This window comes from Salvia hispanica, chromosome 4 (genome assembly GCF_023119035.1).
Source record: "Salvia hispanica cultivar TCC Black 2014 chromosome 4, UniMelb_Shisp_WGS_1.0, whole genome shotgun sequence".
Taxonomy (NCBI): Eukaryota; Viridiplantae; Streptophyta; class Magnoliopsida; order Lamiales; family Lamiaceae; genus Salvia; species Salvia hispanica.
In genome coordinates this window covers 14,001,077-14,020,332 of record NC_062968.1, presented here as the reverse complement: position 1 = coordinate 14,020,332, position 19,256 = coordinate 14,001,077, and the positions used below count along the sequence as shown (strand labels likewise).

Below are 19,256 nucleotides of genomic sequence, written 5' to 3'. Positions count from 1 at the left end.
GAATCCAATTTTGGTCATAATTCCGACGAACCCAAGTTAATGCAACCAATCCATTCCATGAGAACCAGGCATCTATGGTTTTTGTTGTGTTTTCTATTGTGTATATTGCTAAATACTCTATTGTTTCTCCTAATGTGAATGTTTTGTGGATGAAATATTAGTGTTATTCTAATTCTCATTAATATGATTGTTTTCATCTAGATTAAGTTTGTTGAATCATTCATTTAAACTTGTACCCTAAGCCATGACCATGGCCCATTTCCGTACTAGAAAAAGTGATCATGACGCTTATGTTATTAATCTTGCCGATGAGTACAATGTTAGTTTCACCTCTAATGTATCTGACTTGAGCCCGTTTGATGATACATGAGACGTGGTAAAATCCTCGAATCTTGCCGACACGCATCATGTGACGAGCCATGTAAAAGACTCACAACGCCTTCAGACGAGAACGATGACCTGACAAATGCAAGACGTCCTGGCCGCTCTCATTCGACACATCACCGGGAAGAAGAAACACGACCCGAGTAAGTCCAAGGGTTGAAAACAATACAAGAATATTATTCTTTAAGTAATGCAAGTTGATATCAACAATATCTAACGGATTAACTAATTTACATTACCACTGTTTTATTTTAGAGTGATGCTAAATGGCCACATTATGGCCAGCCATACATGGTTAATTTAGTCAATTTATAGATCTAAAAAAATTTAAATTACTTAAATATCCTTACATCATTTTCGGTTTATATTCCTTAAAAAAATTATATTACCTCCAGAATTTGACATTTTTCAAATTTAAATTTGAATTCAAGATGCATTAACTACTCCAACTTAATAGTCTAAATTGAAAATTAAAGATTACTTTTGCGTCGACATTCTCTCTCCAAACTTTCCTTCTCTCATTGTTTCCGCATCTCCATTTGCAAAGAGTAGTACTATATGGAGATTGTACATTGAACTTAACCAAATTTAAGCTAAATGAGTACAGCTTTTAATATACGAATCAATCAAAAAAATCAACGTACAATTGAAATATTAAATTGAAATATGCATTTTCCTTGATATAAAATTGATTTGTTTGCACGCCAAATGTTCGACCAAAGTCCTCAGCAGTTGTTAGGATTGAAGGCCGAGTTCAGCAAGTTTTCTACTGAAATTTATTGTTTTAAGGGTGTTATGTGATGGGCGAAGTAGGGTCACCCGAGGTCGGCCAACCACACTATGTCCCACGAAAGCTGAAAGTTCTATTACAATCGGTGTTTCAGATGTCGTCGGTCCCTCGTGTGTTACTCCCGCTGTTGGCGAAGCCTCCAACTCCTCATTTCGAATCGGCTATTGTGGATTGAAGTTGCTCCCATCATCATCTTCAAAGTTTAAACTCAAACCGACTTTGTAGCTCTGGTCCTTACAAATTGAAGTCGACTATAATCAGCAATCTCCCTCTTAGGGGGTGTTTGGTAGACATGCTAACCCATCACATGATAATTATTTACTACAAAATTTATGATAACTAATATAATGATCTTGTTTGGTAACAAAAACCAAAATCAAGATAACCCTATGAAATTTAATTTTACAAGATCTGCACACGTCCATTTCTATCCCCTCATTTCTCTCTCCCATTTCCCCCATTTCTCTCCAACCAAAAAGGTATTTGCAGCGCCTCTTCCCAACTCACACCTCCCAACACCCAATAGATATTCTCTTTGCCCCCGCGCTCCTCATTCCCACCGGCATCTAGTCGTAGAAGAGCTTCTACAGCCCCACCACCGCAAACACGTTGGCCAGCCCGCACATCACGCCTGCGGCACCACCCACCACGCCGACATAAGGACCGCCGCCTGCGAGCTGTTTAGGAGGCTGTGCTAGGCTGCGTCTCAGAGCCTTATTCTGGAATTGAAGATACTTGCTCGCCCTAATTTCTGGAACTAGAGATAATTGATCAAATTTCTTGTCAATTTCAGATGGAAAAACCATTGGAGAAAAGCCCTAATTTTTGGAATTGGAGCTAGAGATAGTTGATCAAATTTCACGTCAAACTCACTTGGAAGGGTAGGGGTATTTTAGTCATTTCGTATCATATATGACGGATGGATATGCTATCTCACCATTTTGGGTTGTAAAATAATCAACCATTTTGAACTAATTCACTTTGGGCCTCAGCGGGCCAAGATGGGCTTTGATAGCTTAACATGACCCTTATTTTATCTACCAAACAACCAAATAACCAATATAACTCATATATCTTGGCCTTATCTAGGCTACCAAACACCCCCTTAATGGATGAATAATGACAAAGATATAGTGGTGCTTGACAGTATTCATTTCATAGCATTTGCTATTTTGATGTGTTTTTTTTTATTTTTTATTTGTGTTAAATGACTAATATCAGCTAAATTAATAGTTGCAGTGACTTGTAAGTCTTATAATTTGGTGATACAATACACTTAGAAAAATGCTTGAGACATTAAATAGAAAATAAATAACTTTGATAAAAAAACATGAAAAACCAAATTTTGAAACCTAATTACATTGAAACTAAATCACACGTCACTTGTACTCGAATCTAGGATCAGCAGTGGGATATAGCTCGAACTTCCTTCTTGATCTTTGTTTGTCGTATCGAGCTTTACTTCCAAGTAAAGCTCATACAACTTGAGTAGAGGACGATTATCCAATAGCAGCTCACCAATTTGTTGGACATTTCCCGCAGACGAAAATCGACGGAACATCTCGAAAATTTCATTCTTCAATTTTGTATTTTCTTGTTTCAGAGTCTTGCCCATTTTATCCAAATTTTTGATAGGTGAGGGTTCATGACCTCATCTTATTCTTATTTGGTGTAACGACTTTAGGGCTTTTGGTTGGTGTTTTTTTCTGGAATGGGGTCAGCTTAAGATCTGCCATTGTAAGAGATGGATGGTGATGGATGTGAGTAGGGAGAGAAGAAACTTCATTTATTATAAAGCAAAGTGGAGACTCTTTGTATGCCCAACAATTAACTCTGCTGGTATACATTTCTTTTGGAATACACAAAAGTTACTTCCTGCTATACTTTTTAGTCTTTCTATGGAGATATATAATGCTACTTATTTATTTCTTCTAGGGAGACGTAGTGTTTAATTGATGATAGTGTAATCTTCAACATCTGTGCAGTATTGTACATGGTACGACAAAACCCAATTTGCATATCATATGCACAATATCTATGTCATTTTTAGTTAAGATATTTCATTCTTAACAACTTTTTAAATTAAAAGGTTAAATATAAGTGTATTAATAACTCAATTAAAGAAAATTAATCATAATTGGACATATTAAATTACATCTATTTTTTTTTATATGAGTATGTTTTAAATGTAGTTGAACATTTAGGTGAATTTTAGATTAAAATATTCAATTGTTACATCATACTACAATTGAGTGATTATAAATAGTGGAATTGTTCGATTTGATCTAAGATTCAATTGAACTGAGTAGTATCAGTAAAAATCTCAAGTGTATCAATTTAATCAAATGAACAATTCAAGTGAATCTAAGCACTATTGAATTGCTCAGTGGTTTCTAAGTTCAATTGTTCGAGTTGACCTAAGATTCAATGAAGTTGAGTAGTATCAGTAAATCAATTATATCGATTACCTTTTATATAATATGTTTAGAAGTAATTGGGCAATAAAAGTTAATTTTAGATTCAAATGAACAATTCAAGTGAAGCTAAGCACTATTGAATTGTTCAATGGTTTCTGAGTTCAATTGAATTATTTAGTTACATATGATAATCGTGCGAATCTAAAGAGTAGAATTGTTGGATTTGGTCTTAGATTCAATTAAATCAAATAGTATCAGTAAAAATCTCAAGTGTATCAATTAAATCGATTACATTTTATATACTATGTTTAGATGTAATTGTGCTATAACGGTGAATTTTAGATTCAAATGAATCTAAGCACTATTTAATTATTCAGTTGATTCTTAGTTCTATCAAATAATTTAGGTACATCTTATAGTCGAGTGAATCTAAAGAGTAGAATTGTTCGATTTGATCTTAGATTCAATTAAATTGAGTAGTGTCAGTAAAAATCTCAAGTTTATCAATTAAATCAATTACATTTTATATACTATGTTTAGATGTAATTGGGCTATAACGGTGAGTTTTAGATTCAAATGAATCTAAGCGCTATTTTATTGTTCAATCGATTCTAAGTTAAATTAAATTATTTAGATACATATAATCGAGTGAATCTGTTCGATTTGATCTTAGATTCAATTAAATTGAGTAGTATCAGTAAAAATCTCAAGTGTGTCAATTAAATCGATTACATTTTATATACTATGTTTAAATGTAATTGGGCTATAACGGTGAATTTTAGATTCAAATGAATCTCAACACTATTTAATTGTTCAATTGATTCTAAGTTCAATTAACTTATTTAGGTACATTTTATAGTCGAGCACTAATGAATTGTTCAATTGATTATAAGTTTAATTGAATACAATGTTAGTTGCACCTCTAATGTATCTGACTTGAGCCCGTTTAATGATACATGAGATGTAGTAAAATCCTCGAATCTTGCTAACACGCATCATGTGACGAGCCATGCAAAAAACTCGCAACGACTTTAGATGAGAACGATGACCTGACAACAAAGTTATTAAATATCAGCTATGGCGGGGATATGACGCTATATCATATCAGTTTGTAATGAAAACACCATTGCCATACTGATTCATGGCATTTTTCTGTATCAGCCGCCACGCCCGCCACGGTCGTGGCGCTATGGGGCCACTATATCCTGCCATGGCGGTGTTTTAGGCTAATTTGGACTTTTTTTTGTCTAATTTTGACTTTCTAATGGGCCTTTTTTACTTTTTAATTGAATTTTGCATGAGGCCCAAAATTAAACCAGCCCACCCAACCATTCTAACCCATTTTATTTAAATATAAAATCAAAATTAAAACCTTAATCCATCGGCTACTCCTAATCCACAATCTGCCGCCTATTTCATCGCTACTCCTATTCACAATCTGCCTCCTAAACCCCACTCTGCCGCCGCCTAGCCCCTCGCCGCCTCCAGCGGCAGCCCAACACCCTCCAGCAGTCAGCTCCTTCCAGCAACAACAGCAAGGTATTTTGTGATTATATTATATGTTTTACCCATTCTATAATGTAGAAAAAGTAACAATATCAACATCAGCTAGGCTAACCCATTCTCATGTTTCAAAGTCTACACCTATGTGATAAACAAGGGCATGCCTACATTCTGGATTTTGTTTATTAACTATATTTTATTGTTTTCTTTGTTTTACATATAGAGTTTGCAAAAACGTCTCATGGAGAAGAAGCTTCAGCAGCTTCCACTAGGGGAAAATTTTCGAATTGAACTGATCCGGGCTGGAAGTATTGTTCTCCAATTGATGAAAAGTTGACTAATAAAGTCAAATGCAACTTTTGCAACAAAGAGATGAACGAGGGCATCATAAGAGTAAAAGAGCATTTGATGGGAAGAAAGGAAAGGTTGTCGCATGTCCTAGTTGCCCGAAACATGTGCAAGAGGAGCTTTGGGATCACTTGCAATCCAAAAATATTTTTGGAAGCTAGATATTTCGAAGTATACAGAGTTTGTTGATCTAGGTGGTACTGGTAGTACGAGTGTCAATGATGAAAATGCAGTTGAAGATGCAACAGTAGTGAGAGGGCCGATGGATACGTTTATGAAAAGGTCTGCAAGTGCTGAAAAACTAAGTAAAGAGTAGATGAGGCAACAGAATGTGAAAGAATCTTTTGATAAAAAAGCTGTAGGGTTAGTCCATCATAATATTGCTCAGTTTTGGTATCAAGCATGCTTGTCGTTCAACGCGATTCGGTTGCCGAGCTTTGAAGTTATGGTTAGATCAATTGGAGAATTTGGCACGCATTTGTCAATTCCGAGCTATCACGACATCAGGGTTCCTCTATTGAATGAGATGGAACTTACTGAATCATTATTAGAGAAAAAGATGAAGGAATGGATGGAGGTTGGTTGCTCGATTATGTCGGATTAGTTAATTCTCCTCGTGGATCGGTATTTCTTAGATTTATTAATGCATTTGGCATTGTGAAAACAGGAGAAAAAAAATATTTGAATGCTTGATTCCGTGGTTGATGAAATTGGTGAAGAAAATATTGTCCAAGTAGTAACAGACAACGGGAGTAATTATGTTGCAGCCGGGAAGTTGTTGATGGCAAAGAGAGAGCGTCTTTATTGGACTCTATGTGCGGCACATTGAATAGACCTAATGCTCGAAGATATTGGTTAGATTGCCGTGATTAAGAATACAATTAAAAGGAGTGTTAGTTTCGTTGGCTATATTTATAGTCATGATTTTACCTTACACTTGTTAAAGACTACCACACACAAGAAGGAGTTAGTGAGGCCGACCATCACTCGATTTGCTACATCCTATCTATCATTGCAAAGGCTTCAAGAGGAAATAGACAACCTTAGGAAAATGTTTACATGTGATGAGTGGATGCACAACAAGCTTTCGAAGGAGGCGAAGGGGATTGAAGCAACAAAGACCGTTATGATGACTTCCTTTTGGAATAATGTCGTCTAAATTCTCAAAATAATGGGTCCCCTTGTACGAGTGCTTAGTGGATTGTGAGAAGAAGGCAGCGATGGGCTACATCTATGAGACAATGGAGAAGGCAAAAGAGGCGATCAAGAATTCTTTCAATGGGATTGAAAAAAAATATGAAGATGTTTTAAAGATAATTGATAAAAGATAGAGTTGTCAACTCCATAGGCCATTGCATGCAACTAGATACTTTCTGAATCCAAGCATCTTCTATGATAACAAGGAGTTGAGCTTTGATAGTGCAGTGACTAAAGGGTTATATGCATGTTTCAGTCGATTGGCGAAATTAAAATCAGAGGAAGATAGGGTGCTTAATGCGAATCAAATTATACATTTTTATTGCCATAACTTCACATGATTTATATAGTTTGATACTTGCAAAAGTATGTTTTTTGGTGTAGGAAGAGGAATGAATGGTGAAACGAAACATGGAATGAAGCTCGGATGGAGAACAATGTCATTGAAAAAAGTCATGCAAAATGCCCAATTTGACAGACTGCCCAAGCTGCGGCCAGAATGTGCTCAAAATGAGGCACCCGGCCGGGTGAATTTTATGCCTAATAATTCACCTGGCCAGGTAACATGTCCACAACACGAAAATTCCAGCAAGACCTCAAAATTTTCACCCGACTGGGTACGAAGACGCAGTAACCTCCAAATTCAATTTTCAAATAGTTTTGAGGCAGTTTTGGGGAGATTATTTGGGATCCTTGGACGAGAAAAGAGGGAGGAAAAAGAGAGAAATAGAGGAGGAAGAAGAGAAGGAAGAAATTTCGGCCAATATTCCGACGATCCGTCTCCACATCTTAATTCCACTCAACGAGAGCATGATTCCTATGGTTTTTATTGCAAATTCCACCATGTTTTTAGGTTAAACTCTCTATGTTGCTCCAAGTTGTAATCTAGGCTTTATTTGGATGTTTCAAAACCATTGAATTCATGTGTTTTGTTACCAACAATGTGCTCAATGTTTATACACTATGTTTTTGGCTAATAATGTAGTGTTGTTATTTCCTTTGCTATTGTCTCTTTAACATAGTTAAGGAATGTTTGATCATTGGTATGCTATTGAATTAGCATTGTTCAGACAATAATTTGATAATGAATTAAATAGGTGATTATAGTAGATGTTTATTTCTCCCGCGCTTCCGTATTAGTTTATAGACATTGAAAATTGGTCCATAGGTTATGTATTCAACTAATTGTGAACTACTCATCGTGTACATGTTCAGTGATGTTTTAATCCGTTGATATGTTTCATTATTAAAGGTGTAGAACAATACAAGTCTAGTGAGCAACTTGGAGTGACATGTTTTCTCGTTTTAAAAGTCTTTCTCTAGTTAATTTGTAGCTTTATTTTTGTCATCAACTTTCAAAATCAAAAATCAAATCTTTACATGTTTTTGTATGCTTTTAAGTGTAAATAATCTTTCGCCTCCTTGTGGATCGACACTTGAAATACTACTACGACACTATAATCTTGCAGTCATTGTAGTGTTATTAGAGTTAATTAGTTAAATTTGATATATTGTGTAAACCAGACAAGATACTCTAAAATACACACCAGTGCTTCAAGAGTTGAATGTGTACACAAACGCAGGAGGCGACTTCTTTGGTACCTAGGCTGCGCAACGACAAATGAAGATTGTACATCCTGGTGAGAAACTTTAAACTTAGTCCTTAAAAATATTTGAATTCTATTTTCTAATTTAGTAAGATATATGATTGTGTAGCTACATGGTGGTCTATGTTTAGGGAAGACACTAGACTTTTTCAAAAATTTGCAATTAAAATCTTAAGCTTGGCATGTAGCGCTCTGGTTGTGAGCACAATTGGAGCGTCTTTGAGCAGGTCAGTACTTACTTTACTACTTACTGTACATTTTTAAAGATTACTTATTGTACTTAGTAGTGATTTAGTTTCTAATAATATTTATAAATAACAATTATGTGATTAATTATATTTTTTTTGTAGTTTCATACAAAAAAGAGAAATATGCTCGAGCATAAGAGGATGTAAGATTTAGTTTATGTGAAATATAACCAAAAATTGCATGATAGGAACAAACTTAGTGCAACTGATGAATTTGATCCTATTTTTCTCGATGGTATTGATGAGTGCAAGGAGTGGTTAGTTGGGGAGTTGGATGATGATGATGATGATGATGATGATGATATTGATGGTAGTAATCATTTGGTTCATGATAATGATACCCTTGATTGAAACATGTTATATAAGGCTTCGGGTGTTGGAGAGCCTAGGACATATACTAGGTCAAAGAAGAGGAAAGAATCTTCTACACCTAGTTCAAGTTGTTTTAGATATTCTAAGAAAAAAGAACCTATCATACCTAGAAAAGAGAAAGGGAAAGGAAAAGGGAAAAGGCTTGAGCTTGTAGATGAAGAATCGGAAGAGGAAAAATTTGAGGATAGTGTAAGTGGAGGTCAAGAGGATGAAGCAATGGAGGCCAACGATGAAGATGAAATGGATGCCAATGATAGTGATGATGATGAACTAGAAGACTATGTTGAGCTTGATGATTGATGTCTATTGAGCTTATCCTGGCTTTATGTTTTATTGAACTAAAGACTTTAATTACTAGACTTTTATTAATTGCTTTTTATTTTATGTTTTATTACTTGTGTTTAAGAGTTTTTGATGTTATATTTTTATTTATTTTCTAATTTTTTGAATTATATATAAATATATAAATATTATTTTATTTATCGTCATATCCCGCCATACCAATACGCCATATCTCTGTGGCAGTTTTCCGGCGGACTGCCATACTGCTTTGACAACATTGGCTGACAAATGCAAGACGTCTTGGCCACTCTCGTTCGACACATCACCGAAGAAGAAGAAACACGATCCGAGTAGGTCCAAAAGGCTGAAAACAATACAAGAATATTATTCTTTAAGTAATGCAAGTTGAGATAGCAATATCCATCAGATTAACTAATTTACATTACAAGGTTTTATTTTAATCAGTTAGTTAAACAACTATCACTAAACCCTAACCATTTAAGTACTGCGCACACATTCCTTCGATGTCCATCTCTCTCCCGGTGCATCTCCTCGCTTTCATATTCTCTAAACCCTAGAAAGGAAATCAATCAGAATAATTCCCTTTCTGGGGTTTACATTTAATCCTTCCTTTTGTTTCAGTGTGCTTGTTTTGTGCTTAAAGAATCGCGGGATGGATCTTCCGAGCTTGGCTGTGATCCTGCAGGGCGCACTTAGCACCAATCCCGACCAACGGAGGGCCGCTGAAGAGAGTCTCAATCAGGTTTTTGCTACAATTTTGATCGATTATGTTTTGTATTTAGATTGTTTTGGGTTGGATGATTGTAGGAGCTATGAATTCAGTGGCAGTTTACTTTCGCAGTTTGTATGATTGATGCATGTGCTGCTTGAATTGAGTGATATATGACTTGTATATCTTTGGTGTACCTTTTGCAGATTCAGTTTGCACCCCAGCATTTGGTCAGGCTGTTGCAGATCATAGTAGAAGTCAGTTGTGATTTAGCGGTTAGACAAGTCGCTAGCATTACCTTCAAGAATTTCATTGCTAAAAACTGGGATCCTCATGAACCAGGTAAATTTAGGAATTCATGTAAAAGCTTGTGATTAAACTGAATCCATACAATTTCAAGAATTAATAGGTGGATTTAGGAATTCTCTTGTGATAAAACTTTCCTACAAACTGTATGGTGTCCAGTAGCAAGCCAAAGGCTTGCTTGTACCTGTCTGTTAGACTACATATAATGCTCGAGGATTGGAATTCTTCAGAGAGTTCTATCTGAAGTATTAAAAGATAATAGTAATGTCTTTCAGATCCGTCCCAAGCAATAGCAGCTTCTTCTTTTGAGAAGATTTGCAGCAAGCATTTATAGTTTGCTCTTATCCATCTCTCAGGAGCTGGCTGTGTTATTTCTAACGAAGAGAGCTGATACTGTCAGATAAAATCTAATTATACTGACCAAATTAAGTTTATGCCTTCATGAACTTCTGTTAGATACTAAACATAATCGTGTTACCTGTGCGGCTGTAGGTGAACAATCAAGGATATTGCCTGAGGACAAGGAAGTTGTGAGGCAGAACATACTGAACTTTATTACCCAGGTTCCACCAATTTTAAGGTATCATTACCTTTCTATCCTCAAGTACTTTCTCTTTTAAGGATAACACTATGTAGAAAATCCTTAGTAAGTGCATCTTCGCAAAGTACGCATGTATACACAGTCAGCTTGCTTATTGGGTGCTGTTTGTGTCCTTTGATGATACAATTCAATTAGTAGTGTTTTACATCAAAACAGTCATGACACATAATTTATTGGTGCCAAATAACCGTTAAGACTACTAACTATGTAATTGAACTTCCATTTTTAAACAGAGCACAGCTGGGTGAGTGTTTGAAAACAATTATACATGCAGATTACCCAGAACAATGGCCAGCTCTTCTGCATTGGGTGAAGCATAATTTGCAGGATCAGCAAGTTTATGGTTCTTTGTTTGTGCTAAGGATTCTCTCCAGGAAATACGAGTGAGTTCTCTGTCTGAAATATATCTGTTTCATTTCAATATCACGCTCTTAATTCAGAATATGTTAAATGGATTTTATGTATCGATTCTATAGAGTTTTATGTTGTCTGTCAAGTCCAGTGGGCCAAATCCTTACTCCCTCCATTTAGTTGTCATGTAGTAGCTATGATCAAGCCTCATAAACTTGTTAGAAATTCAGCTCTAATTTTTTATGAGTTACAGTGATAAAGTTAATAAAAATTAGAACGTTGCAACTTCACGCAAATGGCATATTTTCATAAATATCTGAATTGTATTCTGCATGAAACTTCTACATGCTGACAAACATGCGTATGATATTGAAGCAGGCTAGCTTGTAAATGTTACATAAGCATATGGAAACTATTTGTTTATTTCTTTCATCTGGTATAAAGTGGTAGGTACATCAAGTCTTTTTATAAACTTGGGACAATAATTTTTAAGATCAATAAGCATGGGACTTATTTCAAAAGAATTTATCTTCCGCAGAATAATTATTTTGTATAATGGTCATGCTTGTGTTGATTATGTTTGTCATTTGCAGGTTTAAATCAGATGATGACAGAATACCAGTTAATCACATTGTGGAAGAAACATTTCCTAATCTCCTTAACATATTTAACCAGCTCGTTCAGGTTGCTAACCCTTCGGTGGAAGTAGCAGAATTGATCAAGCTGATTTGCAAAATATTCTGGTCATCTATTTATGTAAGCTCAGGTCCCCTGGTTCAAGCTTATTTCTAGGCTCTTGATGCTGTATTGGAGCATTTTTGTTCCTGGTAATGGTTTGCAGCCATTATTCATATATAACCTTGTGCATGACAAATGTGTCTGGGATCTTGCTCATTTCCTCTATATTGTCATTTTTTCCAACTGATTATGTGCACAATGTATCATGACATTTTGTTTATAAAAAATGAACTTTTTAATAGTTACTGTTGATGTGATTCTCTGTGAAAGACCTACCACAACCGATCTGTATGTTTTATCAAGTTCAGTACATCTGGTTCCTGCTCCATGTTATGTGTCTCATCCATCTCAACTAATTTGTCACCCTTTATGCCAGTTGGAGATCCCAAAGCAGTTATTCGATCCAAATGTATTCAATGCCTGGATGATTCTTTTCTTGAATATATTGGAGAGGCCTGTCCCTGCAGAAGGACAACCTGAAGATCCCGAGCTACGAAAAACATGGGGATGGTGGAAAGTAAAGAAGTGGACGGTTCATATATTAAACCGCCTTTATACTCGGTAGGTTCTTATATTTCATCATTTTAGGAACATTTGATTGGACCTCGCGTTTAATTATTACTCTTTTCCTGTGCTTTTCCCAGGTTCGGGGATGTTAAACTTCAAAACCCAGAAAACAAAGCTTTTGCTCAAATGTTCCAGAAGAATTACGCAGGGAAGATTTTGGAGTGCCATCTAAATTTGTTGAATGTGATCCGCGTTGGAGGCTATTTGCCTGACAGAGTTATCAATCTTATCCTGCAATATCTTAGCAATAGGTTCGTTAATCAATCATGTATTTTTGTTGATTACTCACTGAATCTCTCTCAGCCCGTTTTCATGAGCATATATTCAACTCTTTGCAAGAGATATGGATCTTTAGTATGGCCAAGCACCTTTATATTGAGTCCGATTACTTGATTACCAATACTCTGGGTATGGGAAGTTTGAATGGGGAATATATGGACTTAACAGAAACCTTAAATATATCCAAGTGTAATTTATGAATCTGAACTCCACCCTGACTGTGGAGTTAATTTAAAATCTTAAGTCAAGCAAGGTGTAGTGTATTTAGAGGTTATATTTTTTTTTTTATCTTCTTGGTGTAGTAAGGCAAAGCATATACTGTTGTTTTGTTCCAATGGGCAGATCTTAACAACTAAAAGAAGAAATGATTCAATTGCTAAATATTCCATTTACTTTACATATACTTTGTCGGCTGATTCTGCTAAGACTAAAATATGCAGCATTTTATTATCACTTCAGTACTGATAACATCTGCAAGTTAATGTTCCTTTTGTTCCCACTTGAATTTGTTTTGTTGCAATTCCCTTTACGAAAAATTTCTATAAATCCAGATTTCATGATACTTGAACCAAGTTTGCCAATGCGTGTTTGAGGGATTTTTAATACTTTACATTTCCTTTTTTCTCCATTCATAAAAGTTAACTGCCTTTCAGTTTGTCCCTTGTATAAGTCTGATAATTCTGATGTTCCAATGATCTTTACAATCACTATCTGATGTTCCCAAAATTGTGCAGTATCTCCAAAAGTAGTATGTATAGTCAGCTGCAACCAAGACTTGATATTGTTCTTTTCGAGATCATCTTTCCCCTGATGTGCTTCAGTGACAATGATCAGAGGCTCTGGGATGAAGACCCCAATGAGTATGTGAGGAAGGGATATGGTGAGTTAACACTGTCATCTTATTATTGAGTGTTTTTTGCTTTGATATTTGAACAATTTTTAATATTTTTACATTTGTTTAGACATAATTGAGGATTTATACAGTCCTAGAACTGCTGCAATGGATTTCGTCAGTGAGTTGGTGAGGAAACGCCAAAAAGAGAATCTTCAAAAGTTCTTATTGTTTATTGTAGATGTTTTTAAGAGGTATATACATCATGGTACTTAATATTATTAATTGAGTGGTACAAATAAGTTGTATTTGATAGATGGAAATTAAATGCTTATTCCTAATATAGATATGAGGAGGCAGCACCAGAATATAAGTCCTTCAGACGAAAAGATGGTGCTCTTCTTGCTATTGGAGCTTTGTGTGATAAACTGAAGCAGACAGAACCATACAAATCTGAGCTGGAGAGAATGCTTGTACAACATGTTTTCCCCGAATTCAGCAGTCCTGTAGGGCATCTTCGAGCAAAGGTAATGTTCAGTTGCCTTTGTGGGACCTACTATTGGTTCTATCAGGTCTTGAAGTAAAATATTTTTAAAGTCCATCTCTTTCTGCTCAAACGTAGTTGTCTGAAGGTTGATGCATAAATGCAACCTAGTTCCTCTTTTTTTCGTGTATGTTTTACAATAAGTTAGGTATAGTGTGATTATATTTATGATATATCTTTCCTACAAAAAAATTAAACAGAGCTATAATGTCAATTTCTTATAAATTATGCTGATAGTACAACTCTTGATTTATGATGTTGTGTACTTATGCTGTTTCTTTGTAATTTGCTGTATTTTAGGCTGCATGGGTTGCAGGACAATATGCACATATCAATTTCTCCGACCCAAACAACTTCCGAAGAGCATTACACAGTGTTGTTGCTGGGATGCGTGACCCAGAACTTCCTGTTCGGGTTGATTCTGTCTTTGCCCTACGATCTTTTGTGGAAGCCTGCAATGGTACATTGTCTGGCTTCTATTGCTTTATGTTTATCCAGACTTGTCACTGATTCAAGCCTTTTTTTTCCTTTTTAAATTTACAGACTTGAGTGAGATCCGTCCAATTCTTCCACAACTACTTGATGGTATATCATAAATAATTGAAGTCCTATCACACTTTTTGTGAAACATGGAGCATTCTAACTGAGTTTCCTTTTCTTCTTAAATAAATCTTATCAGAGTTTTTTAAGCTTATGAATGAAGTTGAGAATGAAGATCTTGTGTTTACACTTGAGACAATAGTTGATAAGTTTGGAGAGGAGATGGCTCCATATGCCCTTGGACTATGCCAAAACTTGGTAATGCCATAATGCTAATCTTCCGGCATGAGTATATTTGCTTCATCATTTCTGATATCCTTTTTATTTGATTTCTAGGCTGCTGCATTTTGGAAATGCATGAATACTGCTGAGGCAGATGAGGAAGGTGATGATCCTGGCGCTTTGGCTGCTGTTGGTTGCTTACGTGCCGTAAGCACAATTCTTGAGTCAGTCAACAGCCTTCCTGATCTATTTATACACATTGAGCCTACTTTATTGCCTATAATGCGCAGAATGCTGACTACTGATGGACAAGGTAGCCATCACATCCTCATACTCCATATTTAGTCATTACTGTGCATTTTGATTTAGATACTTTTAAGTTTGCTGCTAAAATTTATCAAAACTTATAGGAGTATTTCTGATGGTGGAGGATGAATGGTGTGATTTTAGTTTTTATTTTCCGTACACTATATATACCATTTGCAGATAATTCATTGATTCCATTTGCAACCATCATAAAATCTAGTACCAGGAATATCATGAAACCTTTCTCGCTACTTTCCGATACAAAATTTTCCACTTTTTGTCTTGTTTGGAATCCTTTCTACCTGACAAAAAAACTTCTTAGATGTCTCTTTGTAATCTCTTCCTCCGTTATACCTTATATAATTCTTAAACCACTCATTTGTATTTCTATCCTTACTGGTGATTTTCAATTACTTATATTTTTTGGTCATATAATATGGGGATCTCAAACGCATCTTCATGAAACTTCAAACAAGATCTATGCATGAAGATGTTTGATTGGATATCCAGATTGAAGTGAGTATCAGATGGCATCTTACATGTTAATATCTAACCATTCATCTTTCTTGTTTGCTCCAATGCATTTTTTCAGAGGTATTTGAGGAAGTTTTGGAGATAGTGTCATATATGACTTTCTTCTCACCTACTATATCACTGGAGATGTGGAGCCTTTGGCCATTGATGATGGAAGCGCTGGCTGATTGGGCCATTGATTTTTTCCCAAGTATGGCACAATTTTCTGTTGATGCATTTTGTCATCACTACATTGCCACCTATTCGGTTGTGTTTTCATATTATGCTTCATTAATGCCCCCATCCTCTGAGCACGTGTTTATTTTCCTGCTTGTATGTTGTTTAAGAGGTGGCACTCTAAAAGGTTAAATTGATTACTTTCCTACTGTGCTTGTGATGCATGTATTTTGGTATTGCCCAACGAATGTACATTCTTCTTTTGATATAATTTTGATACTATTGATGTTATCCCCCCACTTATCTTGAATTATGTGGTGATTGAGATGTTGTAACTTTAGATCACTTTGTTTAGCTTCCCCTTATACCTTGTTATTTCTGTGGAATATTCAGATATCTTAGTGCCACTAGACAACTATATATCAAGAAGTACAGCACATTTTCTCACATGCAAGGAACCAGATTACCAGCAAAGCCTTTGGAACATGATATCATCTGTAAGTTAGTGCTTTATCTAATTTTTCCCTGATCTGGTTGATTATTTCTGACTAATTTTTATGTTAATCATGCAGGTTATGGGTGATAAAAATCTGGAGGATGGAGATATTGAACCAGCACCTAAGCTTATTCAAGTATTATTCCAGAACTGTAGAGGTCAGGTCGATCATTGGGTTGAGCCTTACTTGAGAATAACTGTGGAACGCCTGCGTCGTACTGAGAAGCCTTACTTGAAATGCCTATTGATGGAAGTGGTAATGGATGTCATGCTTTTCTCAAGTTCTTTCCCAGGCTATCTGGCTATATGTATACTGTATAACTTTTGGGATGTTAATATGAATTACATCTCAGTATGTACTTCCTGTGTTATTGTATTTACTGCCTCTGGCCAATTGTTTTATAATGATAAGGGTGATGGCTCTTAACAGGTTGCTGATGCTTTGTACTATAATGCATCGTTCACTCTCAGCATACTGCAAAAGCTTAATGTTGCCACAGAAGTTTTCAATCTTTGGTTCCAGATGTTGCATCAAACAAAGAAAAGTGGAGCACGAGCTAATTTTAAAAGGTACTCGTACATTTTCTTGTTTGTATCTCAACTCTGCTTAAATCTGAAAGGTTACTTATATATCTTTGTGCTTGCAGAGAACATGATAAAAAGATATGCTGTTTGGGATTGACATCTTTAATCCCACTTCCTGCTGATCAGCTACCAGGTGAAGCATTGGAGCGTGTTTTCAAGTCTTCTCTTGATCTGCTTGTTGCATATAAGGATCAAGTAGCAGGTTCGTTCTTTTATTACTTTATCTGCTGCTAATTTTACTTGATACCTATGTGGATTGGGTAACTATTAGTTCATCTTAAATGGTCATCTGAAGCTCATCCCCCAATATGTTCTGTGGATTACCATCTTATCTTTCATATTTGTGTGTTTATACTTTCGGGTGGAACAGAGGCTGCTGCTAAGGAGGAGGAGGAAGATGGTGAAGATGAAGAAGACGATGATATGAGCAATTTTCAAACTGATGATGAGGAAGATGGTGATGATAGTGACAAAGAGATGGGGGTTGATGCTGAGGGTGGTGATGAAGCTGAAAGCCTTAAACTTCAGAAGCTGGCTGCCAAGGTGGGTACTTTAAATTTTTTGATCATTTAAAAAATAATATTTGAGCCAGATTCAGCTTGGACTGCGACAAAAGTTGATTAAGATATTGAAGTCTGGATTGAATTGTATGATTTAAGTTTTGTTTTGAATATGGCATAGAAATAGGCTGTATGACATGAAGCTTTGGTTATGGTAATCATATTTGGAGACCAAATAGATTCTGAAAATTCATAGCTGTAGCTATTTGTTCAAGGCTTTCTGAAAATATACATGGTATTATCAACAATTCGATGCAGGCCAAGGCTTTCCGTTCCACTGAATTTGATGATGAAGATTCAGATGATGATTTCAGCGATGATGAAGAATTGCAATCGCCAATTGATGATGTTGACCCTTTCATTTTCTTTGTAGATACCATAAAAGGTAAGCTGCTGCTGTTTTTTTTATTTGTAGACATATTTTCTTACTTTATCCTGATTCCCGTTGTGTTTTATTCTGTAGTCCTGCAAGCATCGGATCCATTGAGGTTCCAGAATATTAGCCAAACGCTTGATTTTCGTTATCAGGCTCTAGCAAATGGTGTTGCTCAGCATGCTGAACTGAGACGGGTGGAAATTGAAAAGAAAAAATTGGAAAAAGCTACTGGTGCAGTTGCTGCTGCCTCGTGATGTTCAGCTTGAATACTGAACTCACGCTTGCCCCCTCTGAATTCTTTGGTTAGTCACATCACAATGTTAAAAATACCAAGGGTCTCCCAGTTTCCTAGTTTCTAGGGTAGCTCATTTGGGGCTCTTGGGTCTATGTTTATATGTGGTTAATCAATCAGGTTCCAGTTTTTCTAGCATTTCCCAAGGTATCTATCTCATTGGGGACTGGGATCCTGGCCTGGTAATTGATTGTATTGTGAATTGGTTCTTCTACATCAGAAGGTTCCAATTGCCTGCCTGTTGGTCTTTGCAGGTGTCCATCATTTGTATCATTCGTTAACGAAATACATTCTCTTGTCAAGGTTAAGAAAAGTTGTTACTCTTTAGAAATCACTTCTGTTTTGGTTAGGCAGGAGGGTGAAATGCATAAAAGTTTTGATGCATCACTAGAAGAGTCTGGATAGGTAGTTGATGGCTGTATTTTACATTTTTTGATTTGTCGCATCCTAATTTTTGGTCTGTGGATGTTGTCTCTATTTTGTTTCCCAGCATTGGTCTGTCTAGTTTTTAGAGGTTTTGAGCTTTCCTGAGGTGCAATACATAGTTGAATTTTCTACCGAATGTAGAACTCACTGTATTCTTTTCACCTGTGTTATCTTTTTGGGAGAGCAAAATATATTGAATTATTGTTGCTCTGTTTAGCTTATGGCAATGTGCAGCAGTTGGTCATGATTCATGAACATATATGGCTATGAGACTTTTATATCTAATTAATTAAGCATTTCAGCTTTACGATAATCGGATACCCATTGTTATTGGTGTTTGAATCTTGAAGGCTTTGGAAACTAAAACAATAATAACAAAGCAAAACATGAATAACCACTAGATCAAATTTGGAGTTAAAATCTTGTAGTCTTTAGTTTCCCTTGTCTCGATCATAGCTAGGAGATGGATGGAAGGTGGAAAACATCAAAGTAAATTATGGAATTGAATGTTAAAAGTTTCTCTTCAATGGAGTATGTGGTGGGGTATTTATACTTGTAGACTTGTACGCTTATTCTCAAATTTGGTAACAAATGAATCTCGAAAGGCAAAAATGGACTAGAACTAGTGCTCTTTGCATGCGCTGTGTAATCTTAGCGGACTGTTGAC

General features: G+C 35.9%; 1 protein-coding gene across 2 annotated transcripts; it reads left to right on the top strand.

Annotated features, from left to right (window-relative positions):
• Window positions 1-9,661: 9,661 nt before the first annotated feature.
• LOC125221839 (importin beta-like SAD2) lies at window positions 9,662-18,810 on the top strand. 2 transcript variants are annotated; one of them, XM_048124127.1, is made up of 23 exons: window positions 9,662-9,911; window positions 10,085-10,220; window positions 10,677-10,764; window positions 11,019-11,168; window positions 11,730-11,892; window positions 12,251-12,435; window positions 12,519-12,692; window positions 13,455-13,600; window positions 13,683-13,806; window positions 13,899-14,079; window positions 14,397-14,556; window positions 14,640-14,681; window positions 14,776-14,894; window positions 14,973-15,171; window positions 15,757-15,888; window positions 16,248-16,351; window positions 16,427-16,606; window positions 16,781-16,920; window positions 16,998-17,137; window positions 17,306-17,478; window positions 17,754-17,880; window positions 17,959-18,173; window positions 18,284-18,810. In XM_048124127.1, exons 1-22 carry the CDS (start codon window positions 9,822-9,824, stop codon window positions 18,123-18,125), a joined length of 3,120 nt encoding a protein of 1,039 aa, XP_047980084.1. In that variant the 5' UTR covers window positions 9,662-9,821; the 3' UTR covers window positions 18,126-18,173; window positions 18,284-18,810. The 2 variants fall into 2 exon arrangements, with proteins under 2 accessions (XP_047980084.1, XP_047980083.1); XM_048124126.1 differs by having other exon boundaries at window positions 17,959-18,810.
• Window positions 18,811-19,256: the final 446 nt, after the last annotated feature.

Bases quoted from the DNA above. Each gene is read 5' to 3' on its own strand.
- LOC125221839 (XM_048124127.1), top strand. From the start codon at position 9,822: ATGGATCTTCCGAGCTTGGCTGTGATCCTGCAGGGCGCACTTAGCACC. The intron at 12,436-12,518 runs GTAGGTTCTTAT...TGCTTTTCCCAG, and splicing joins TTAAACCGCCTTTATACTCG to GTTCGGGGATGTTAAACTTC. The intron at 13,601-13,682 runs GTGAGTTAACAC...ACATTTGTTTAG, and splicing joins GTATGTGAGGAAGGGATATG to ACATAATTGAGGATTTATAC.